General features: G+C 34.1%; 1 protein-coding gene and 1 pseudogene across 4 annotated transcripts in view; both read right to left on the minus strand.

The window, feature by feature from the left end:
• DYNC2H1 (dynein cytoplasmic 2 heavy chain 1) overlaps nucleotides 1-20561 on the minus strand; it is a 328872-nt gene that overhangs the window by 94170 nt on the left and 214141 nt on the right. For all 4 annotated transcript variants that reach the window (XM_066247664.1, XM_066247663.1, XM_066247662.1 and 1 more), the window contains 3 exons: nucleotides 13807-13882; nucleotides 9929-10137; nucleotides 6715-6819 (listed from right to left, as the gene is read on the minus strand). In XM_066247664.1, the coding sequence (XP_066103761.1) occupies nucleotides 6715-6819; nucleotides 9929-10137; nucleotides 13807-13882 (390 nt within the window). The remainder of the gene's footprint in view (nucleotides 1-6714; nucleotides 6820-9928; nucleotides 10138-13806; nucleotides 13883-20561) is intronic.
• On the minus strand, nucleotides 18036-18157 carry LOC136321445 (U2 spliceosomal RNA; annotated as a pseudogene).

Consider the following 20561-nt stretch of genomic DNA (forward strand, 5'->3'; position numbering starts at 1 on the left):
ATTATTTTATCTTCTTTTGGCATAAACTGTTGCTCTCGTTTTCTTTTCCTTTCCTAATATTATTTGACTGGTTTTGACAACTACGAATTTTTCACTAATAGATTGTTTATATTTTTGTAAGTCACTACCAGTATAATCCTTCTAAGAATGAGAAGAAATATAGACTTTTAAAATAAAGACATTCTCAGTTTAAACATGAGTAAGTGTATTGTGAAATAAATTGTTTAAAATATATTTTTGTCTCAGGGAATATGGCAGATTCAGTGTCAGGAGAAAATTTTATAACAGTACATTTAAAAATTATAAATAAACAATATCAAAAAATGTTAAAATTTAAAACTAAAGTGTCAGAGAAATTAAGGAAAATCTTAAATTCTAAAGCATATTGACTATCCCGATGATCTATACCTTATTTTGCTTGCTTGTTAACTGTGTATTTTAAACTACTTTTATTATTTTTTATATCTGTAATTTTATTCCTTTTAAAATTAAAATTTTTAAATTAATATTTGCCTTCCCTAATTTTAGCTGTTATTTATCTATCACTCAATTTATTCAGAAGTCTCATAATTGTATTAGTCTTTTCAGTAAACCAACCTCTTTTATCTGATCTACTATATGTTTTTTACATTAATAAAAGTTTATTCCTCTTATTCTTTGCTTCCATCTACATTCTCAGTGTTGTACTTTGTTTAATTCTGTTCTCACGCACTACAAAATGAAATAGCACACTCCCATGTTAAAGTGAGAGGAGAAGATCCAGAGTTTATCTCCCTAATGTTCACGGGCGATGGATAAAGGAGGGAAAACCCTTTCAGGATACCTCTCATGTCTTTTAATAGAAAATATTTGTGCTGGTCACACACAAGAACATACAGCAATTTTATATTGGTGATTTGTGAGATGATATTTCACTCACGATCAAAAGTGAAATGTACAGTCACTCTAACCATTTTAAGTAGTGACATCATCATTTTCCAAGGCAATATGATATTAAAAGCCTGAAAATAAATCTCAAGAGAACCCCTAGCTTGTACAATTTTAACATAAACAAATTAAGAATGAACTTCTCTCTCACCAAAGGACATTTAAATTTTACTAAGACTGGTGAGTATTACCATTTTTCATTTACTGAGATACATATTTTTATAGTATTAGGAACACTTCATTAGAAACCATACATATTAATGGTTTATATGAAATTCTGGTTAATACTAAATAACTCAGACCTGGAATTAATTACTAATTTATATGAATGTTTGGATTCATCTCTGCCTTGAATATTGTAATTATGATGCTTTGTTGCACTTTGTATAATTAGTGGCTCTAATAATCCTATTTGCTGAGAGTAAAATTATACTTTCTTTCTTTATGAATATATAAACAAGACAAACACAAAATATATAATTACATTATATATACACACCCATAAATGCACACATATAAGATTTCATGTCTCCTAATATCCTAACACTTTTACCTATTATTTTAAAAATACTTATAAGTTCCATTTGAAAAAAGCGTAAGAGTTAATTTAAAAAACTAAACATGTATCTGTTATATGATCCACCCATTCTACTCCTAAGTATTTTCCCAAAACAATCAAGGCATATGCTCATACAAAGACACAAAAAGTTCAAATGTTCATAGCACCTTAATTTTAGTAGCTTCATACTAGAAACAATGTAAACGTCCTTCAATGAGTACATGAAAATCAAATTGTGGTACATCCTTACAATGGATTATGAATGAGCAATACAAAGGAATAAACTAATATGCAAAATATGGATGTATCTTGTTTAAATTATGAAGCCAGACAGAAAAGAATACTTAATTGTATAACCCTTTTATATAAACTTCCAGGAGATGCAAACTAATCTACAATGACAAAAATGAAATCAGTAATTGCTTGGGACAGGAAAGAGAAGACAAGAAAAAGGGAGTACAAAGGGTTAGTAAAAACTTTTTGGGTGGTGATGGAAATGTTCACTCCCTGATATGGTGATGTCTCACAGGAATATATTTATATATATTTATCTCAAACTTTATCAACTGTAAATATGTGCAATTTGTTGCATGTTAATTACTTCAATAAAATAATAAAAACTGGAAAAAATCTATTAAAAGAATGTTAGTTCACAGTATAACCAGGAGAGTAGAAACCTGGGCTTTAGAGTCAATGGAAACACTGGCTATTCAGGTGGGAAAAAGTAAAGAAAAGCTGATAATGGCTACTGAACATAGAGGCTATGGCTACTTTCACTGCAGTCACGCCTTGGATCTGGACGCTATCCAGGAACTAGAACTTGCTTAATGGTCTACTGCCACCAAAAAAGGCAAGGAAACCACCTCTTGGATTCACCAAGTCCCTCTTCACAGGTGGGGGCTGGTGCCTGCCATGCCTGTGGTCTAACTATGAGGAGGGCCCATACGTGAGTGTCTGTCATCTTCAACCCCCACCGTGGAAGTCACATGCCACCCATCAAGAATGCTTTGAGTAAAGTACTAAAAGATGTCCATATTTTGAGTGACAAGGACAAAAAAAACACATATACCTATCACATTTCTTTGAAGCTTTTAAAACTGATTTTACTATGAACATTTTCAAAATAAAAACTGATTTTATTAGAATATTTTCAATGATATAAGAAAATATCATCATCCAGATTCAACCACAGTCAAGATTTTTCCATACTTCCTTCCTCCATCCCTAATTCATCTTCTTCAATGTTGTTATTATCCTTAATTTAAAAATTTGATTGTGGTAACACTGGTTAACAATTATATAGGCTTCAGGTGCTGACTGGCTTATTTCACTTTGCATAATGATCTCCAGATGCATCCATGATGTTGCAAAAGGTAAGATTTACTTCTTTTTCTATGGCTACACAGTATTCTGTTGTGTAAGTGTACCACAGCTTTTTTATTCACCCATCTACTGTTAGATGCTTGACGGGGGGGAGGGGAGTTGGGGGTCTGAGCGAAAAAGGTGAAGGGATTAAAAAGTACAAATGGTAGTGAAAGAATAGTCTTGGGGATGTAAAGTACAGCATAGGGAATATAGTAAAAAATACTGTAATAAGTATGTATGATGCCAGGTGGGTACTGGAGGTATCAGGGGAACACTCTGTAAAGTATATGATTATCTAACCACCATGCTGTACACCTGAAACTACTATAAAATATTGAATGTACACTGTGGTTGAAAAATAAAATTAAAAAAGAACTTTCAGCAATTCTTCTTTCATTACCATGAAATATAACTTACAAGAGAGCTAGGAGATAGATGCTAAATTTTCTCCCTTTAATAGCCATTATTCAAACTGAGATATTTTTCTTACTAAATGATAACCCATAGAAGTAAAAAATCAAGTTTATAGTACTAGTAAACTTAGCATTTCCTTGTAAAGATTTAAAAGTAATAATATAAAAAATTGTGTATAATAATATACAAAATTAAATAAGCTGATAATGTTTTCTAATCCACTTGCTTTTTGTCTAAATGGTCAGAGAACTCAAAATGTGACAATAATTCAAATGTGGATTTGCCTACAGTAGAAGTCAGAAATTAATATACTGTGTAAAAGGACATCTATATTATCTCTTTTTCTTGATGATGCTATCTAGTCACAAAGCTGTAGTCAATAAATATGTTGCTAAAATGTGATAATATAGCCAGAGGAATATCTAAGAAAAAGGAGCTTCTTAAGCTGCCCGATTTAAAAAAAAAAAAAGATTCTACCAGGAATTTGTGAAATCTCTAATAACTGATGGAAACCATGAGTCAGGATATGCTGAGCATGAGGAATGACATCTGCCGAGTTCATAACAGCCACTCATTGAAATGCTACTAAATTTATTACACTAGGAATTAATCCTCATCTCTTTGGCAATAAAAATACCATCACTACATTTTTAAAATAAGTAGAACCTTTTAGGAATTTCACTATTAATCTTGCTATGAAGCCCATGAAAAAGTTCTAAAATATCAAAGTTTTTTAGAAAAAAAATATTAACTAGCACCTAAAAACATGTAACCCTGATAGAAAGTATATGTTACTGTTTTTTTATAGGAAAATTGAAGCTAATAAAAAATTTAATCAACCTAACCAGGCGGTGGCACAGTGGATAAAGCATCAATCTGGGATGCTGAGGATCCAGATTTGAAACCCCGAGGTCGCTGGCTTGAGAACGGGCTCATCCGGTTGAGCACCGGCTCACCAGCTTGAATGCCTGGTAGCCAGCTTGAGCATGGAATCACAGACATGACCCAAAGGTTACTGGCTTGAGTCCATGGTCGCTGGCTTGGGCAAAGGGTCACTGGCTTGGCTGGAGTTGCCTGGTCAAGGCACATATAAAAAAAGCAATCAATGAACAACTAAGGTATCGCAACTATGTGATATTTCTCATCTCTCTCTCTTCCTGTCTGTCTGTCCCTGTCTGTCTGTACCTCTCTCCCCCCAAAAAAAGAAGTCAAAGAAAACTATATTTATAGTTGCTTCAAATGTAAAATGTCTTTAGAACTACAGCAATACTCAGTAGAATGTACTAAGATATAATCAGTAAATAAATATTGGTACACAAAATATATATTCTATACTTGAGTAACTCACAATCCTTTACAGATTTAAGGGGCAAAAAACAGAACTTACTCTCTTCCAACATCAATAACAATTTCTCCCTGAAACTTGTTTTCCCATTAATTTAACATTTTTCATCTTTTCCTCTAAGTTTTTGGCAAAGACATAGGTTTTGGTCAGTGCCAAAATTCCTAAATTAATCACATATTCATTTGTACCATTTTTTCACCCACTTTCCCAACCTCAATCCACTGAAATTTGATTTTCACCCTCCAAAATTCTACAAAAGAGGCTCTAAAAAAGGCATGTTTATGGCAGCATTGTTCACAACAGCGAAGATCTGGAAACAGCCCAAGTGTCCATCAGAGGACGAGTGGATTAAAAAGCTTTGGTACATACATACTATGAAATACTACTCAGCCATAAGAAATGATGACATCGGATCATTTACAACAAAATGGATGGACCTTGATAACATTATACGGAGTGAAATAAGTAATTCAGAAAAAACTAATAACTATATGAACCAATACAAAGATGGGACATAAAAATGAGACTTAGAGACATGGATAAGAATGTGATGGTAATGGGGGTGGGGTGGGGGAGGGGGCGAGGAAGGAGAGGGAGGGGGTAGGGGGAGGGTAGGGGCACAAAGAAAACCAGATAGAAGGTGACAGAAGACAATTTGACTTTGAGTGAGGGGTATGCAACATAATCAAATGTCAAAATAATCTGGAGATGTTTTCTCAGAACATATGTACTCTGATTTATCAATGTCACTGCATTAAAATTAATAAAAATAAGATTAAAAAAAAGGCCTGGAAACACTGGTCAAGTCCTATAACTTAGTATTAAGTCTAACCAATCTTTAGTGCTGAGCCCTCCTCCACTCCCGTAAAAATAACTGCCCCCCCTCCCTGCCTTGAAACTCTCTGTTGAAGCTCTTTAGATTGTCCTGTTTTCTAACTGCAGTTTACTTTTCCTAAAATTCTTTCAAAAAGTTTCCCAGCTCCAAATTTATCTTAAACGTAGTTATTTCTCAGAGTTCTATTTTCAGGCATCTTCTCTTCCTGCCCAACAATGTTCACTAAATATTTGATTCACAGATGTGCTGCTGTTTGTCAAATCCTTTTTAAATCAAATCTATACCTGAATTCCTTCTCATATTTACTTTTTACAAATTCCTTCTGGACATTTCTAACTAAATATTACATGGACACCTCCAATAAATATAATTCCACAGGTATCTCAAATTAATATATCACATAAATCTCTTCCCCTCAAAAATAAAACTCGGTTGCTTTCTTTTGACTTTCACATCCTGTGTAATACAGCTTTGTACTTAGAGACAATTGTGTGAGGGACACAATTGCATTTGTAGCACAAAGTGTAGAGGCCTTGTCTTTACTCAGCCTGAATTTAAATTCTAATTCTGTTTCTTACTGGCTCTATGATCTTAGGCTAGTAACAATTTTACGCATTTAAGTTTCTTCATTTAACAAGAGGGAAAAATAATAGAGGAGCTACCTCATACAGTTCAAGAAGACTGAAGTTTATAAATGTAGCACTTAAAACACTTTCTTTCAAGCATACAGTAACTTGTCAGTAAATGTTAGTACTTAATTACTTGGTATCAATAAAAGCAAGAATATAGATTGTTCATGTCTAACGTTTGCCTATGTCTCAATAATTTGAAAATTCATACTTCCCCCAATTATAACATTCAATTATGAGTAAAATCATATGAAATAATAAATCTTTACCTTTTATAAATACACAATGCAAATCATATATATCTGGTATTTGGTATAAAATATTAAATTTAGTAACATTTAATTGTATAAATTACATTTAAAGTATCCTTAATAAATCACAGGATTAAAACAAACATATTTTGGATGAAACTGATAATGTTCAATGACATTTTATTAATTTAAATAAATGTGTGATTTATTTAAAAGTTTATTTAAGGCATTTAAAAATTTATTTAAGGCAAGACTGGAATATATTATGTTAAACAAAATTAAAAATTTTAATAAACGTTTGTGAGGTCTGTAATATTAAATAAAATGTAATGTTATTTTTTTAGGCTCAATAGCAACATTTTTTCTCATGTTCTGTTTTCTTAGGTTACCTGAGAACTGATCATGCGCTGCGAGGAGCGAGCAATATTGGCTGGCAGACCGAAGAAACTAGGTTTGTCATCCTCTGGAAGTTTGTCAATGACAGCACGATAGTCCTAAAAATAAAAAAGTAAAAAAACTATTTTTCAAAAAAGATCGAACTTGCAATTATTCAAATCGCAGCAAAGGGATTTTTTTTTTTTTTTTTGCAAAGGGATTTTTAAGTGTTAATTGTTACATTTTCAATATGAATCTCACTTTCAGTCTGTATAAGCAGTTACCTTTAAGACATATTTTTATCATTACTACTTCCTCTTAATTAAATTATTTGATACTATATTTTCGTATCCTAACTTTCCACATTAAAGGGACCCTGAGTTGATTAAAACAAATATATTTGAGTGACTATGTCTAGTATAAGATATCATGACAGATGTTTCAGGAAAGCACTGTAATTATTTTCCTTGTAACCTACCCAAGTCCAGTTCTGCTTATACCAAAATAAATATTCTATCAATCTTTTTTATTATTATTATTTATAGAAATTTCAGAAACCTATATAAACTCTCTGGTAGTCAAGCACTGCTTTGTAAATTGCTTTATCATAAAGCAATTCCAGAGTCTGTCTTCAGCTTGCTGATGTGATGGAAATGCATTGATAATCCCATCATTTCATCTCAAAAATTATTGTCAGCAACACAAAGACATGATTTGTCAAGCCAAGCATGCATCGGAACAGTCACTCATGACTCGACTCCAGATGGGCAACTAAGTGTAGACCAACAGGGTTTATTTAGTTTGGCCCAAAGATGGAAACTGTTTTATTTTCATGCAGAGACACGTTTTTTTTAAGGCAGGTACTACATATGCATCTAAATGGTTCTTGCTGAAGTAGAAGTAACTATTCTTCATGAAGACACTCATTTTTTTGCTTCCTTCATACCACCATCTTTTCTTATCTTTGCCAGCTGTCCCTGAACTATTTCCAAGGAAAAAATTGAATTCTAGGGAGCCTACGACCTACAAATATGTCAAATTTTGAGACATGGTATGTTGTTCTTCAGAATTTTTCCTTTCCTATATATAGTTCAACATTTGTAAACTTCCACAAGGTGTTCAATCACAATACATACATGTATAAATACATATGTATGAGTCTGTGAATGTATGTAAGTGTAAACTTATATATATGTATGCATTTTTGTGTGTGTGTGTGACAGAGACAGAGAGAGAGGGACAGACAGGAATAGACAGACAGGAAGGGAGAGAGATGAGAAGCATAAATTCTTTATTGCGGTACATTAGTTGTTAATTGATTGCTTTCTCTTATATGCCTTGACGAGGGGTTACAGCAGACTGAGTGACTCCTTGCTCAAGCCAGCAACCTTGGGCTCAAGCTGGTGAGCCTTGCTCAAACCAGATGAGCCCACGCTCAAGCTGGCAACCTCGGGGTCTCGAACCTGGTCCTCCATGTCCCAGTCCGACGCTCTATCCATTTCACCACTGCCTAGTCAGGCTATATACGTATGCATTTATAAATGTGTGTATGTGTGTGTGTGTGTGTGTTCCTGTCTTCCCAGGAAACTTCCAGATTCCTCCTTCTTTATACCTCAATTAGATAGAAAGCTAAACATAGATTTTCATAAATCATTCTATAAATTTAAAACTATTAGTTTCTTTGTGTTTATACACTTCATTCATTTCAAAATGGCTGTGAAATTTTGTCATCCACGCTGGCTAGAGTCTTCTCTCTAATAAGAACTATACACTGACATGTTTTCTAAATAATAGCTACATTTCCAAACTGACTTATCCTCATTTGGACACAAAAGAAACTATACTGCTCACAAAAATTAGGGGATATTTTATTGCTTCATATTCATTTTGAAATATCCCCTAATTTTTGTGAGTAGTATATAATGATACCATTCACATGAAGCATGAAAACAGCAAAACTACTTTAGGCTGTTAGAAGGGAACATAAGGAAGATTATTTCTGGGGAGCTGATAATGTTCTGTTGCTTGATCGCAGCACTCCTTACACTCATGTGTTCAATTTATAAAAATTTATTGCAATCCACATTTATGATGAATACTTTTTTGCATGATTTTTATTTTTTAATTTATAAAAGACTTTCAGGATACACTTTCTAAAATAAGTATATTAGTAACTGTGTGAGATATCTGTTTATTCATTCACTCTAAGGTTCTCTCACTAGAAAGTGAACTGCATAGAAGCATCACAGGATCCACAATGTTTGAACACGGTTCTCATTGAGCATACATTCAAAGTGTATTAATACATACATACATACATACATACATGCATAAAGCAAGCTAAAAACAAAACAGATGGGATGCTTAATATAATATATAAGGTAAGAGTAATATATTTAATATTAGTTTTTAAGCTTTTATTTCTTCAGTAACAATTCTGCTACTGAAACAAAGTAATTTTCTGGACAATATTTCAATGACAGAAAAAAGCATAATATTAAGAGAAAAGCTAAATGTGTGTATATATATTATATCTGTAATTTATGAAGAAATATAAAATTATAATACTGTGTAATAAAAATATTATTTAGATATTTACACAAATAGATGTTTGTGGTTAGAATTGATGTATTTGGACCATATTTAGTCCTTTTTTTCTGGAAAAGATGACTGCATTACAGGAGGTTTTCATAGGATGACTCAAAGCAAAAAGTTACAGCTGGTGAAGATAAATACACATAATACACATAAACAAAAATGTTGCTATGAAAGCCAGATAAAGTAAATCCCTCTTATATATATTTTCAGAACCGCTTTAAATTTATAATCCAGCAAGTAAAGATAGACATTTGTTAACCATTTGTTTTCTTTCATATTATTGACTATCTCAGAGCGCTCTGTGTCTACTAGGAAATCGGATTTTCTGCCATGCCAGATCTTCATAGAAGTCTGACATTTTAAAAATTTTCCTTGGCTACCTCCTTCAAGTTAACCTTACGCACTATATCCTATTATCATCAGTCATCTTTCAGTAAGTATCCATAAGCATAGAGGACACCTATTTAGAGTTTAGAGAACCATCCTGCATGCATACTGGCATAACAAATAATAACCCATATTTGTGAATGATACTTGTGCACTTGAAAAGGAACAACATATATTTAACAATACAGTAAATGACACAGGCAACTATCTGGTAATAGATTGAAAATGATTAATTGTACCTACCAAAATGCTGCAGGATTTGGGTAGAGATAAGGAACATGGGAAAATGCTTTTCTTGTTCCTTTGGTTCAATACATCAATGATTGAAGAATTAAAAAACTGTTTTAGATATGACTGAAGAACTCTAAGGTCAAAATAGTTATCTATACGTCCTCCATAAATAGCATTTTCAAGTATACCATGTACAAATTCCCATTGTACCTCTTTGGCACCTGCAATAAAAAGAATACCTATATTAGCTTTGTTTCTAAGGTATTAAAGATAGCTTAAAAAATATGCTACAATATGAACTACATTCTGGCCTTCAATTATATTTATAGAATATAACAATATATTTAATTCAGCTAAATAATTTCTTTAAGTGCTCATTAATATTAATATAATGCCTATTAATAAATGCTCAATAATAGTAATAATTAATATCCAATAATCACAAAATAGCCAATATTTATTGAGAGATTACTTAACAAGTAAAATTTTGCAAGTGTTTTATAATGTATAAGTTTAAGCCTCATAACAAATATAAAATTATTAATATTATCCAATTATACAAATGAAGAAATTGAGGCACAAGAAAGTTGAGTCTCCAAAATCAGAAAATCACACAATCCCACAGATCTGGACTGAAATGAGCTACTCTGAGACTAGAGCCGTATTCTTTCTGCCACACAATACTGCCTCCTTAAATTGGAAATTCCTTAGAAGAACATATTCAAAACATAATTACATATATGATTAACTCAGTCCATAAAAGAATCTGATTAATGGGGAAATTACTAAACACTTTTACACATTATAGTCTTCTCAGTGTCATGATTTTTATAGTCAACTGTCCATTTTCTATTCTAATAGAAAGTAATGTAGTATAAAAAAGACCACATGGGACTTTTCTATAAGCTTCCATTTTGCAAGAGACATCCTCTTAATCACAGTTTAGTAGTCATGTTAAAATGGAAGAATTGTATCTCAGGTCTGTGGTAAATATAAGAAATACAATTCTATTTAAACTAGCCTGTTAACATCAGTACTAGCATTACTAGTTTAGTTCTATTTCATTAAAAAATTTAGAAAATTCAGAGATAATCATAAGGATTGATGGCAGTGTTACCATATGCCTCGGGGCACAGGTGATTTAGGCTGCCTCCTGCAAACTAGGGCACCTATAGGGTGAGGAACAGGTCAAGTCATTCTCACCTATATCCTACTATCAACAGTGGCTAAGTAACTATAACAAGGGATTTCACCAGGACTTGCCAATTCTCTAGTTCTGATGTTCAGTAAATAATATGGTAATATATATGTCATTCATTCCTAAGTAAGTCACCAAGGCATACAAAAACATTAATATACCTTTCAACTTAATAATACAAACAGCCATCACAGAAAATGTTTTTAGAATCATTACATGAAAATCTTATTTTCTTCCTATATCCATTGTTCTCAAAGCAAGTTTTATTTTGGTTAGGATAAAACTAAATAGACAGGACATAAATTATAGCATAGCAATCACAGTAACAGTCAATAATTACTCAAAATTTACCCAATGTATTAAATGTACTAAATGTTAAATGCTTTATGTAGCCTTTCTCATTTAAACTTTTTACAAACTGAATCAATTGAAGTAGTGCCTACTATTGTTCTTTTTTTACAGATCAGAAAACTCAGGTTTAAAGGTTAAGAATCTTGTTCCTGGTCCACAGTTACATAGTCTCTGTATCAGCTGGCCCCTATAATTAGAACTTTTTCTCATTTTTGCACTTAATCCTATCTGTGAAGATCTCTTAGTATCAGAAAATTTGTAACCATAATAACATACAGTTAGATTTTTACCATGAGATTTAATATTTTTTTAAAGCATCTGCCTCTTATTCACAACAATTCAATGGAGTGAAAAATGTAAAAATCAGTTACACTATTAATTCTATCACAACCTTGAAATGAAATAATAAACAAATCATTCAAGCTCTGCTTTGGTTTCCTCCTCTTAAGATAGCACTAATAATACCTGCCTCATAGTGGTATTATAAAAATCAGAAAAACTGTTCAAAAGCATTGTGGAAAATTACCAAGTTTCCATGAATGGTAAAGTACTGGTATATATCCTCCAAAAAATTCTGTGTTATGTTAAAAACAACAGCTCAGCCCTAGCCGGTTGGCTCAGTGGTAGAGCTTCAGCCTGGCGTGCAGGAGTCCCAGGTTCGATTCCTGGCCAGGGCACACAGGAGAAGCACCCATCTACTTCTTCACCCCTCCCCCTCTCCTTCCTCTCTCTCTTTCCCTCCCACAGCCAAGGCTCCATTGGAGCAAAGATGGCCCGGGCACTAAGGATGGCTCTGTGGCCTCTGCTTCAGGCGCTAGGATGGCTCTGGATGCAACAGAGCGATGCCCCAGAGGGGCAGAGCATCGCCCCCTGGTGGGCATGCTGGGTGGATCCCGATTGGGCGCATGCGGGAGTCTGTCTGACTGCCTCCCCATTTCCAGCTTGAGAAAAATGAAAAAAAAAAACAGCTCATGGAAATCAGGAAAGTGCTGTGTAGAAAGGAATAGGGGAGGTGGTTTTGTAATGCTGGTAATACTGTTTATTCATTTGGGGATAGTTACATAGGTTCAATTTATAAAAATTCAAATTGCATAGTTTTGTGTACTTTTCTGATCTATAATTTTAAATAACAAACTCAGAATACTACTTGGCATTAACTAAAAGCCATTGCTTGATGAAGTGGAAAGAAGTAAACAGAACCATGATGTGATCTGACATGAAAGGAACATAAATTGTTAAAGCATTGGTGTTTGAGGATGAGAAAATAAAAGAATCCATGGTGACTCATAGGTTTGGAACTTGAACAACAACATAAATGGTGGTGCCATTTACTAAAAAGGGGCAGACTCAGGGAACAGTGGCTTGGCAGGGTTGCAGGGTGGGAGGGGGTAGACAGGAATCAAGAGTTCTTTTTTTAATTGAACTTATTGGGGTGACAATGATTAATAAAATTATACAGGTTTCAGCTGCACAATCCTACAACACATCATCTACATGCTGTATTATGGGTTCACTACCCCAAGTCAAGTCTCCATCCATCAACATTTATCCCCCCATACCCTCCTCATCTTCCCCACCTCCCTCCCTCACCAGTAATCACCACACTGTTGTCAGTGTCCATGAGTTGTTTTCCCTTTCTCTCTCTCTCTTTTTATTTTACTTTATTATTTATTTATTATTGTTTTTTATTATTATTTTTTTTTGCTCAGTCTTTTTTGCTCAAGAGTTCTGTTTTGGACATTTTTTTTTTTTAATTTTAGGTTCCTATCAACATATTCTTTTCTCCAATCCAACACTGTCTAACCTCTAGTACCCCCTTGCCTTGGCTCTGCATCATAGACTTCAGGGCCTGTTTCTGTCTTCAGGAGGCAGAAACTGGGAACCACAGTGGATCACATTATATGGTCTTGTTTGCTACCCTGTTGCAATCTATTGTTTGTACCTTGATTCTTGATTCCTGCTTAATTATACAATTATGATTCTACAGATCCTTCTTACTGACCTAGTCTATCATACTACTGAATTTTAACAGTTCCCTCAAATGAGAATAATACTTCAGTTGAAGTCTGAAACTTCTGAAGCCCACAAAGCACAGACAAGGTCCTTCTTTCTAGCTTTATTCTTCCAAAGGGCTACACAGCAATCAGAAATCTCATGAGTAACATTAAACACAATGAACACAATTGATAAGACCTCTCAGATAATAGAAGCATGACAACCAGGACATTAGTCAGTTAATTTTATGAAAGGAGTTTAAGTCACTTTTGAAGAAAACATGTTATTATGACTTCAAAAACATCTTTTTAAATTGCCAGAGATAAAAATTTCCATCAGAACTTACCATCAAAGAGCCTGTCAATAATGTTGTACCCAGCCCGAAGATCTGATAAAGAAAACTCATAAAATTTGGTCCAACCCTATCAAAACAAAATTTTAAAATATTTTTGAACTATAAGCAGTTTACAATATATAAATGTATATAATACACATATATGTATTGTTGCTCTTATAATCTTTAAAACAATGCCAATACATGCTTAAAAAACCAATTTTGAGAATTTTTAATAAAAATAAATATACTTAGATCTAAAATAATAATATTTTAAAAGAGATTTATTCACCTCCCCAGCATGCAAAAATCTTTATAATATCATATGGTTTTATCATTGAAATATGTGGAAATACATAGAGAACAGGGCATAGTAAATTTTCAGTCCACATACTGCGCACACATTGACACAGTGCCTCTAATTTTGTAATTCAGAATTGTGGATTTTCTCTACACATGAAAATAGAAAGATTACAAAAAATGTTTTTAAAGGCTCAAAAATAGCATTATTTTCTGACATTTGACCCACAAAGCAATCATATTGGAACTAAATAAAATAAAAACATACAGCTAATAGCTAAATGCTTGAATAAAAAGAACACTCACACAGACTGATATTTTGTACAAAATACATGAAACAATTAAAATAATTTCTACAGGGTTCCCACGAACTGTAACTAGTTTTTTGCAATGAATATTTTTATTACAAAATACTAATAATATATGTCAAGCTGCAGAAATAAAAGAATAAACAAGATACTAAGAATAAGCAGAGTGACATCAGAGAAATGAAGGTGTGAAGGATATTCCTGATCTCTCCCCTTGAGATTTCAACATTTTCAACAACTAAACACAGAAAAAAAAAAAAAACCTTAGGAGCACTCGAAATTTACACACCACCAGATAAAAGTATGATTGGGTGAAAAAGTGGCTGAATATATAAGACAGAGCACATAGCATTTCGCTTTCCGTGCTGATCTGAGGTAGGGGCACTTTTGTTTGGAGCATGGAGGAGGAGAGACTGAGCTAGGGGGAAGGAGCTGAGATAGGGTGGGCACCCAAACAAAAGAAAGAACACACTGGCTCTGCCTGAGATCACGGACGCTGGGCATGGCACGGGTGGTGGGATCCACCTAAATTACCAGCACAAGGTTCCTGCATGGGCGGGAGCCAGCATCTTTGTGCATTCTCAGCTCCACCATCACTGGCGCTGTGCTAGTGGTTCCACCTAGCATGACCAGCACCGGACTAGAGGGCAGGTGCATGGGCTGAAGTGCTTACTTAGCCTGAGATTAACAACGTTAGGCACCTGTGTGAGCACCACCGTCTTTGGGCACTCCCGGCTCCACAATCCCCACGATCACCAGCATGAGGCACGCGCAGGGACTGGAGTGCTTAGTTCGAGATTATCAACGCTAGGCACCTGCGTGGACACCAGAGTCTTTGGGCATCCCCAGCTGCACAATGTTCGGCGTCGGGCATGCGCACAGGCCAAGACCCTTGGCCTGAGACTGCCCCAATTGGGTGCCTGATCCGCGGCTGCAGCTGTCCGTGTGCATTGCTAAAGTCATGGAAGCTGAACACACACGTGACCTGTTGCAGGCTGCGACACAGTACACGCAGGAAAAACACCTGGAGATTAAAACTGGGGCACACTGAGGCATGCTAGATGTGTCCCACCAGCCCATAGAATTTGCCTGTGTGTAACAGAAAGGCACTTGGTCCTTGGTCTGTGCCTTGCTCTGCCTCCTCTTGCTGGCAGCTCTGGTTGCCACTACTTGCCCAGAACTGTGCTTTAAGTGGCACTGGATGGGGGATCTGGCTATGCATAGATTCCCTTGCTGTGAGTACAGTAGCTGAGGCGGATCCTACAGCAAAGTCTCCAGGCTGCTAGATCTAGTGGGAGGGACGAGTGAGAGGCACCTGGAAAACTGAGATTGTTATTACTAGAGCCATATAATTGCAAAGCGTGAACATGCCCCACCTGCCAATGGGACTGAGGCCCAGCCTACATTATTGCCACAGAGATACACCAGCTGACCTCTGCCCAAGAAACCCACAGAGATAAAACTCATAGTACAGTGCCATCTGAGCGAAAAAAAGGGAGAAGCTACCTCTCAAAACCAGAAAATTACAGTTTTAAAACACTTTTTGTCATTTTTACTTCTTTCCTTTTTCTTTTTTCTTTTTTTATTATTTTCCTTTTGAACTACATATCCATAGATGTTACATTTTTCATTCTTGTTTTTGTAAGGGTTTTATTCAGAAACTTTTAGTTCTGTTTGTTTTTTTTACTTTCTCTTTCTTTGTATTTTGTTCTTTGTCCTTTCTTTCCCTTTATTCTCCCTTCTCCTTTATCTTTTTCTTCTTTTTTACTTTTTTTTCTCTCATTGGATCGTTATTTATCATCAAATTATTATATTTTGGACTCATATTTTTCTTTGTGGCATTTTGCTTGTTTTTTTACTTCATTTTTCCTCTATTTCATCATCTGTCCTCAGTTCCTGCTCCTTGTTCTCTGTAGTTTTTGTAACACTTATCATTATAGAATTTTAATTTTTTCACAGTATTTCTTCAACTGTTATTTTATTTTCTTAATTATCACTTATATTAGTGCTATTAACAATACTACTCTCAAATGCTATGAAGGAAAAAGAAATCAAATATCATGGATACAAAAGACAGAGACAACACTCAGAGAGATGATGAAAAAAATCTCTAGAAAAAAATTTCTATTACATGGAAACCTTGGAGTTAAATGAAAAAGAATTCAAAATTGAAGTTCTAAAAATACTCAGTAAAATACAAGAAAGCTCTAAAAGGCAAATTTAGTGAGCTGAAAAAACAATTTAATGAACAAAAAGAATACTTCATCAAGAAAATTGAAACTATAAAAGAGAAAAAAACAGAGATGAAAAACTCAATACATGAACTGAAAAATGAGGTGACAAGCTTAGCTAATAGAACAGGCCAGATAGAAGAGAGAATTAGTGACATAGAAGACAGGCAACTAGAGATACTATAGAGAGAAGAAGAGAGAGAGACTCAAGAATTAAAAAGAAATGAGAAAGCCCTACAAGAATTCTCTGACTCTATCAGAAAGAACAATTTAAGAATAATGGGTATATCAGAAGGAGAAGAGAGAGAAAAATGAATGGAAAACATATTAAAACAAATAATTGAGAATTTCCCAAGCCTGTGGAAAGAATTAGAGCCTCGAATCCAAGAAGTAAACAGAACATCGAGTTACCTTAACCAAAACAGACCTACTCCAAGGCACATCATAATGAAATTATCACAAATCAATGACAAAGAAATAATCCTCAAGGCAGCCAAGGAAAAGAAGACTACAAAATATTTATATAAAGGAAGACCCATTAGGTTATCATCAGATTTCTCAGCAGAAACCCTGCAAGCCAGAAGAGAGTGGACCCCAATGTTTAAAGTACTGAAAGAGAGGAACTTCCAGCCAAGAATACTATATCCATCAAATCTTTCCTTTAAATATGAAGGGGAAATATAAACATTCACAGATATAGAGAAGATGAGGAAATTTATCACCAGAAAAGCCCCATTTCAAGAAATACTAAAGGGGATTATCCAACCAGATATAAAGAACAAAACGAAACAAAATCACAAGTAAAAACTCCAAAAAGAGGAAAATAAAAACAAGAATAATCTGTGACAACAAAAACAAAAAAGGGGAGAAGACAAAAATTAGCAGTAACAAAGAAGGATGGAGTGCAGAAGCACTCATGCGATAATGGACTACAATGAATATAATATATATTCTTTTAATTACCTAATGGTAACCACCCCTGAAAATACCACTACTGAAACACATGGCTTAAAAAAAGAAAAAAACAGAGGAAAGAAGTATGGAATACAACCAAACAAAAACAAATGACAGAAAAAAAGAGAAGAACCAAACAATAAATACAGCTATTAGAAAGCATTATATAAAATGGCAATAGGAAACCCTCAAGTGTTAATAATTACACTAAATGTAAATGGATTGAACTCACCAATAAAAAGATACAGAGTAGCAGAGTGGATCAAAAAAGAAAATTCAACTGTATGCTGCCTTCAAGAAACACATCTAAGCTACAAGGACAAAACAGACTCAAAGTGAAAGGCCAGAAAATGATTCTCCAAGCAAATAATATCCAAAGAAAAGCAGGTGTAGCCATACTCATATCTAACAATGCTGATTACAAGACAGCAAAGATAATCAGAGACAAAGATGGTCATTTCATAATGATAAAGGAGACACTGAATCAAGAAGACATCACACTTCTTAATATTATTAAGCTGATAAGAACAGATACTACACTTGATCTTAGCCAAAAGGCCGAGAAGCGATACACTTCTTAATATATATGCACCAAACCCAGGAGCATCAAAGTATATAAGACACCTACTAACCTAAGAATAAAAACCAACAAAAATACAATCATACTTGGACCTCAATACACCATTGACGGCTCTAGATAGTTCATCCAAACAGAAAATTAATAAATAAATATTGGCCTTAAACAAAACATTAGAACAATCAGATATGATAGACATCTATAGGACATTTCATCCCAAAATGTCAGAGTATACATTTTTCTCCAGTGTTCAAGGTACAATCACAAAAATGGACCATATGTTGGGATACAAACCTAACAACAAATTCAGAAAGATTGAAATTTTACCAATCATACTCGCTGACCATAAAGCTTTGAAACTAGAATTCAACTGCAAAAAAGAAGTAAACAAACCCACAAAAATGTGGAAATTAAACAAAATACTTTTAAAAAACGAGCCTGAGCAGGCGGTGGCGCAGTGGATAGAGCGTCGGACTGGGATGCAGAGGACCCAGGTTCGAGACCCCGAGGTTGCCTGCTTGAGTGCGGGCTCATCTGGTTTGAGCAAAAAGCTCACCAACTTGGACCCAAGGTCGCTGGCTAAAGCAAGGGGTTACTCGGTCTGCTGAAGGAAGGCCCGCGGTCAAGGCATATATGAGAAAGCAATCAACGAACAACTAAGGTGTCGTAACGGCAACGAAAACTGATGATTGATGCTTCTCATCTCTCACCGTTCCTGTCTGTCTGTCCCTGTCTATCCCTCTCTCTGACTCTGTCTCTGTCCCTATAAAAGAAAAAAAACAAAAAAAAAAAAAAGAAAAAACAAAAAAACGACTGGGTCAAAGAAGAAATAAAAGCAAAGATCAAAAGATATATACATACAAACAAAAATGACAACACGACATATCAGAATCTCTGGACTGCAGCAAAAGCAGTAATAAGAGGGAAGTTCATATCATTTAGGCTTATATAAACAAACAAGAGAGAGCCCAAGCAAACAACTTAACATCACATCTTAAGGAATTAGAAAAAGCAGAACAAAGGCAACCAAAACCAGCAGAAGAAAGGAAATAATAAAAATTAAAGCAGAAATAAATGAAATAGAGAATAGAAAAACTATAGAAAAAAATAATACAACAAAGAGCTGGTTCTTTGAAAAGATCAGTAAAATTGACCAATCCTTGGCAAGACTCACTAAGTAAAAAAGAGAAAGAACTCATATAAACAAAACCTAAAATGAAGAGGAGAAATTACCACAGATATCATAGATATACAAAGGATTATTGTGGAATACTATAAAAAACTATATGCCAGCAAATATAACAATATAGAAGAAATGGATAAATTCCTAGAACAATATAATCTTCCTAGACTGAATCATGAAGAAGTAAATCGCCTAAATAGACCCATAAGCAGGGAAGAAATAGAAACAATTATCAAAAACCTCCCCAAAAATAAAAGTACAGGGCCAGATGCTATACTAGTAAATTCTATCAAACATTCAAAGATTGGTTCCTATCCTACTCAAAGACTTCCAAAAAATTGAAGAAGAAGCAATACTTCCAAAAACATTTTATGAGGCCAACATAACCCTCATACCAAAACCTGGCAAGGACAACACACACACAAAAAAACCTCCAGACAAATATCTCTAATGAACACAGATGCAAAAATCCTACAAAAAATACTAAAAAACCGAATACAACATATTAAAAAAAATAATAATTCACCATGATTAAGTGAGATTCATCCCAGAATCACAAGGATGGTTCACATACATAAAACACTTAATGTAACACACCATATCATCAAACAAAGAACAAAACAATATGATCCTATCAATATATGCAGAAAAGGCATTTGATAAAATACAACATCATTTTATGTTTAAAACACTCAACAAAATGGATATAGAAGGAAAATATCTCAACATTATAAAGGCCATTTATGATAAACCATCAGCTAACATATTAAATGGCAAAAAACTGAAAACATTTCCTCTAAAATCAGTAACAAGACAAGGCTGCCTACTCTTCTCTCCACTCCTATGCAATGTAGTGCTGGAAGTTCTAGCCAGAGCAATCAGACAAGAGAAAGAAATAAAAGGCATTCATATTGGGAAAAAAGAAGTAAAGGTTTCACTTTTTGCAGATGATATGATCCTGTATAAAAAAACCCTAGAGACTTCACAAAAAGACTATTAGAAACAATAAACCAATACAGTAGAGTCACAGGATACAAAATTAATATACAGAAGTCAATTGCTTTCTTATATGCCAACAATGAAACTTCAGAAAATAAACTAAAAAAAAAAAATCCCTTTTACAGTTGCAACAACAACACAACAAAAATACCTAGGTATAAACGTAACAAAGAATGTAAAGGACCTATATAATGAAAACTACAAAGCATCGTTAA

This window comes from Saccopteryx bilineata, chromosome 1 (assembly GCF_036850765.1).
Source record: "Saccopteryx bilineata isolate mSacBil1 chromosome 1, mSacBil1_pri_phased_curated, whole genome shotgun sequence".
Lineage (NCBI taxonomy): Eukaryota > Metazoa > Chordata > Mammalia > Chiroptera > Emballonuridae > Saccopteryx > Saccopteryx bilineata.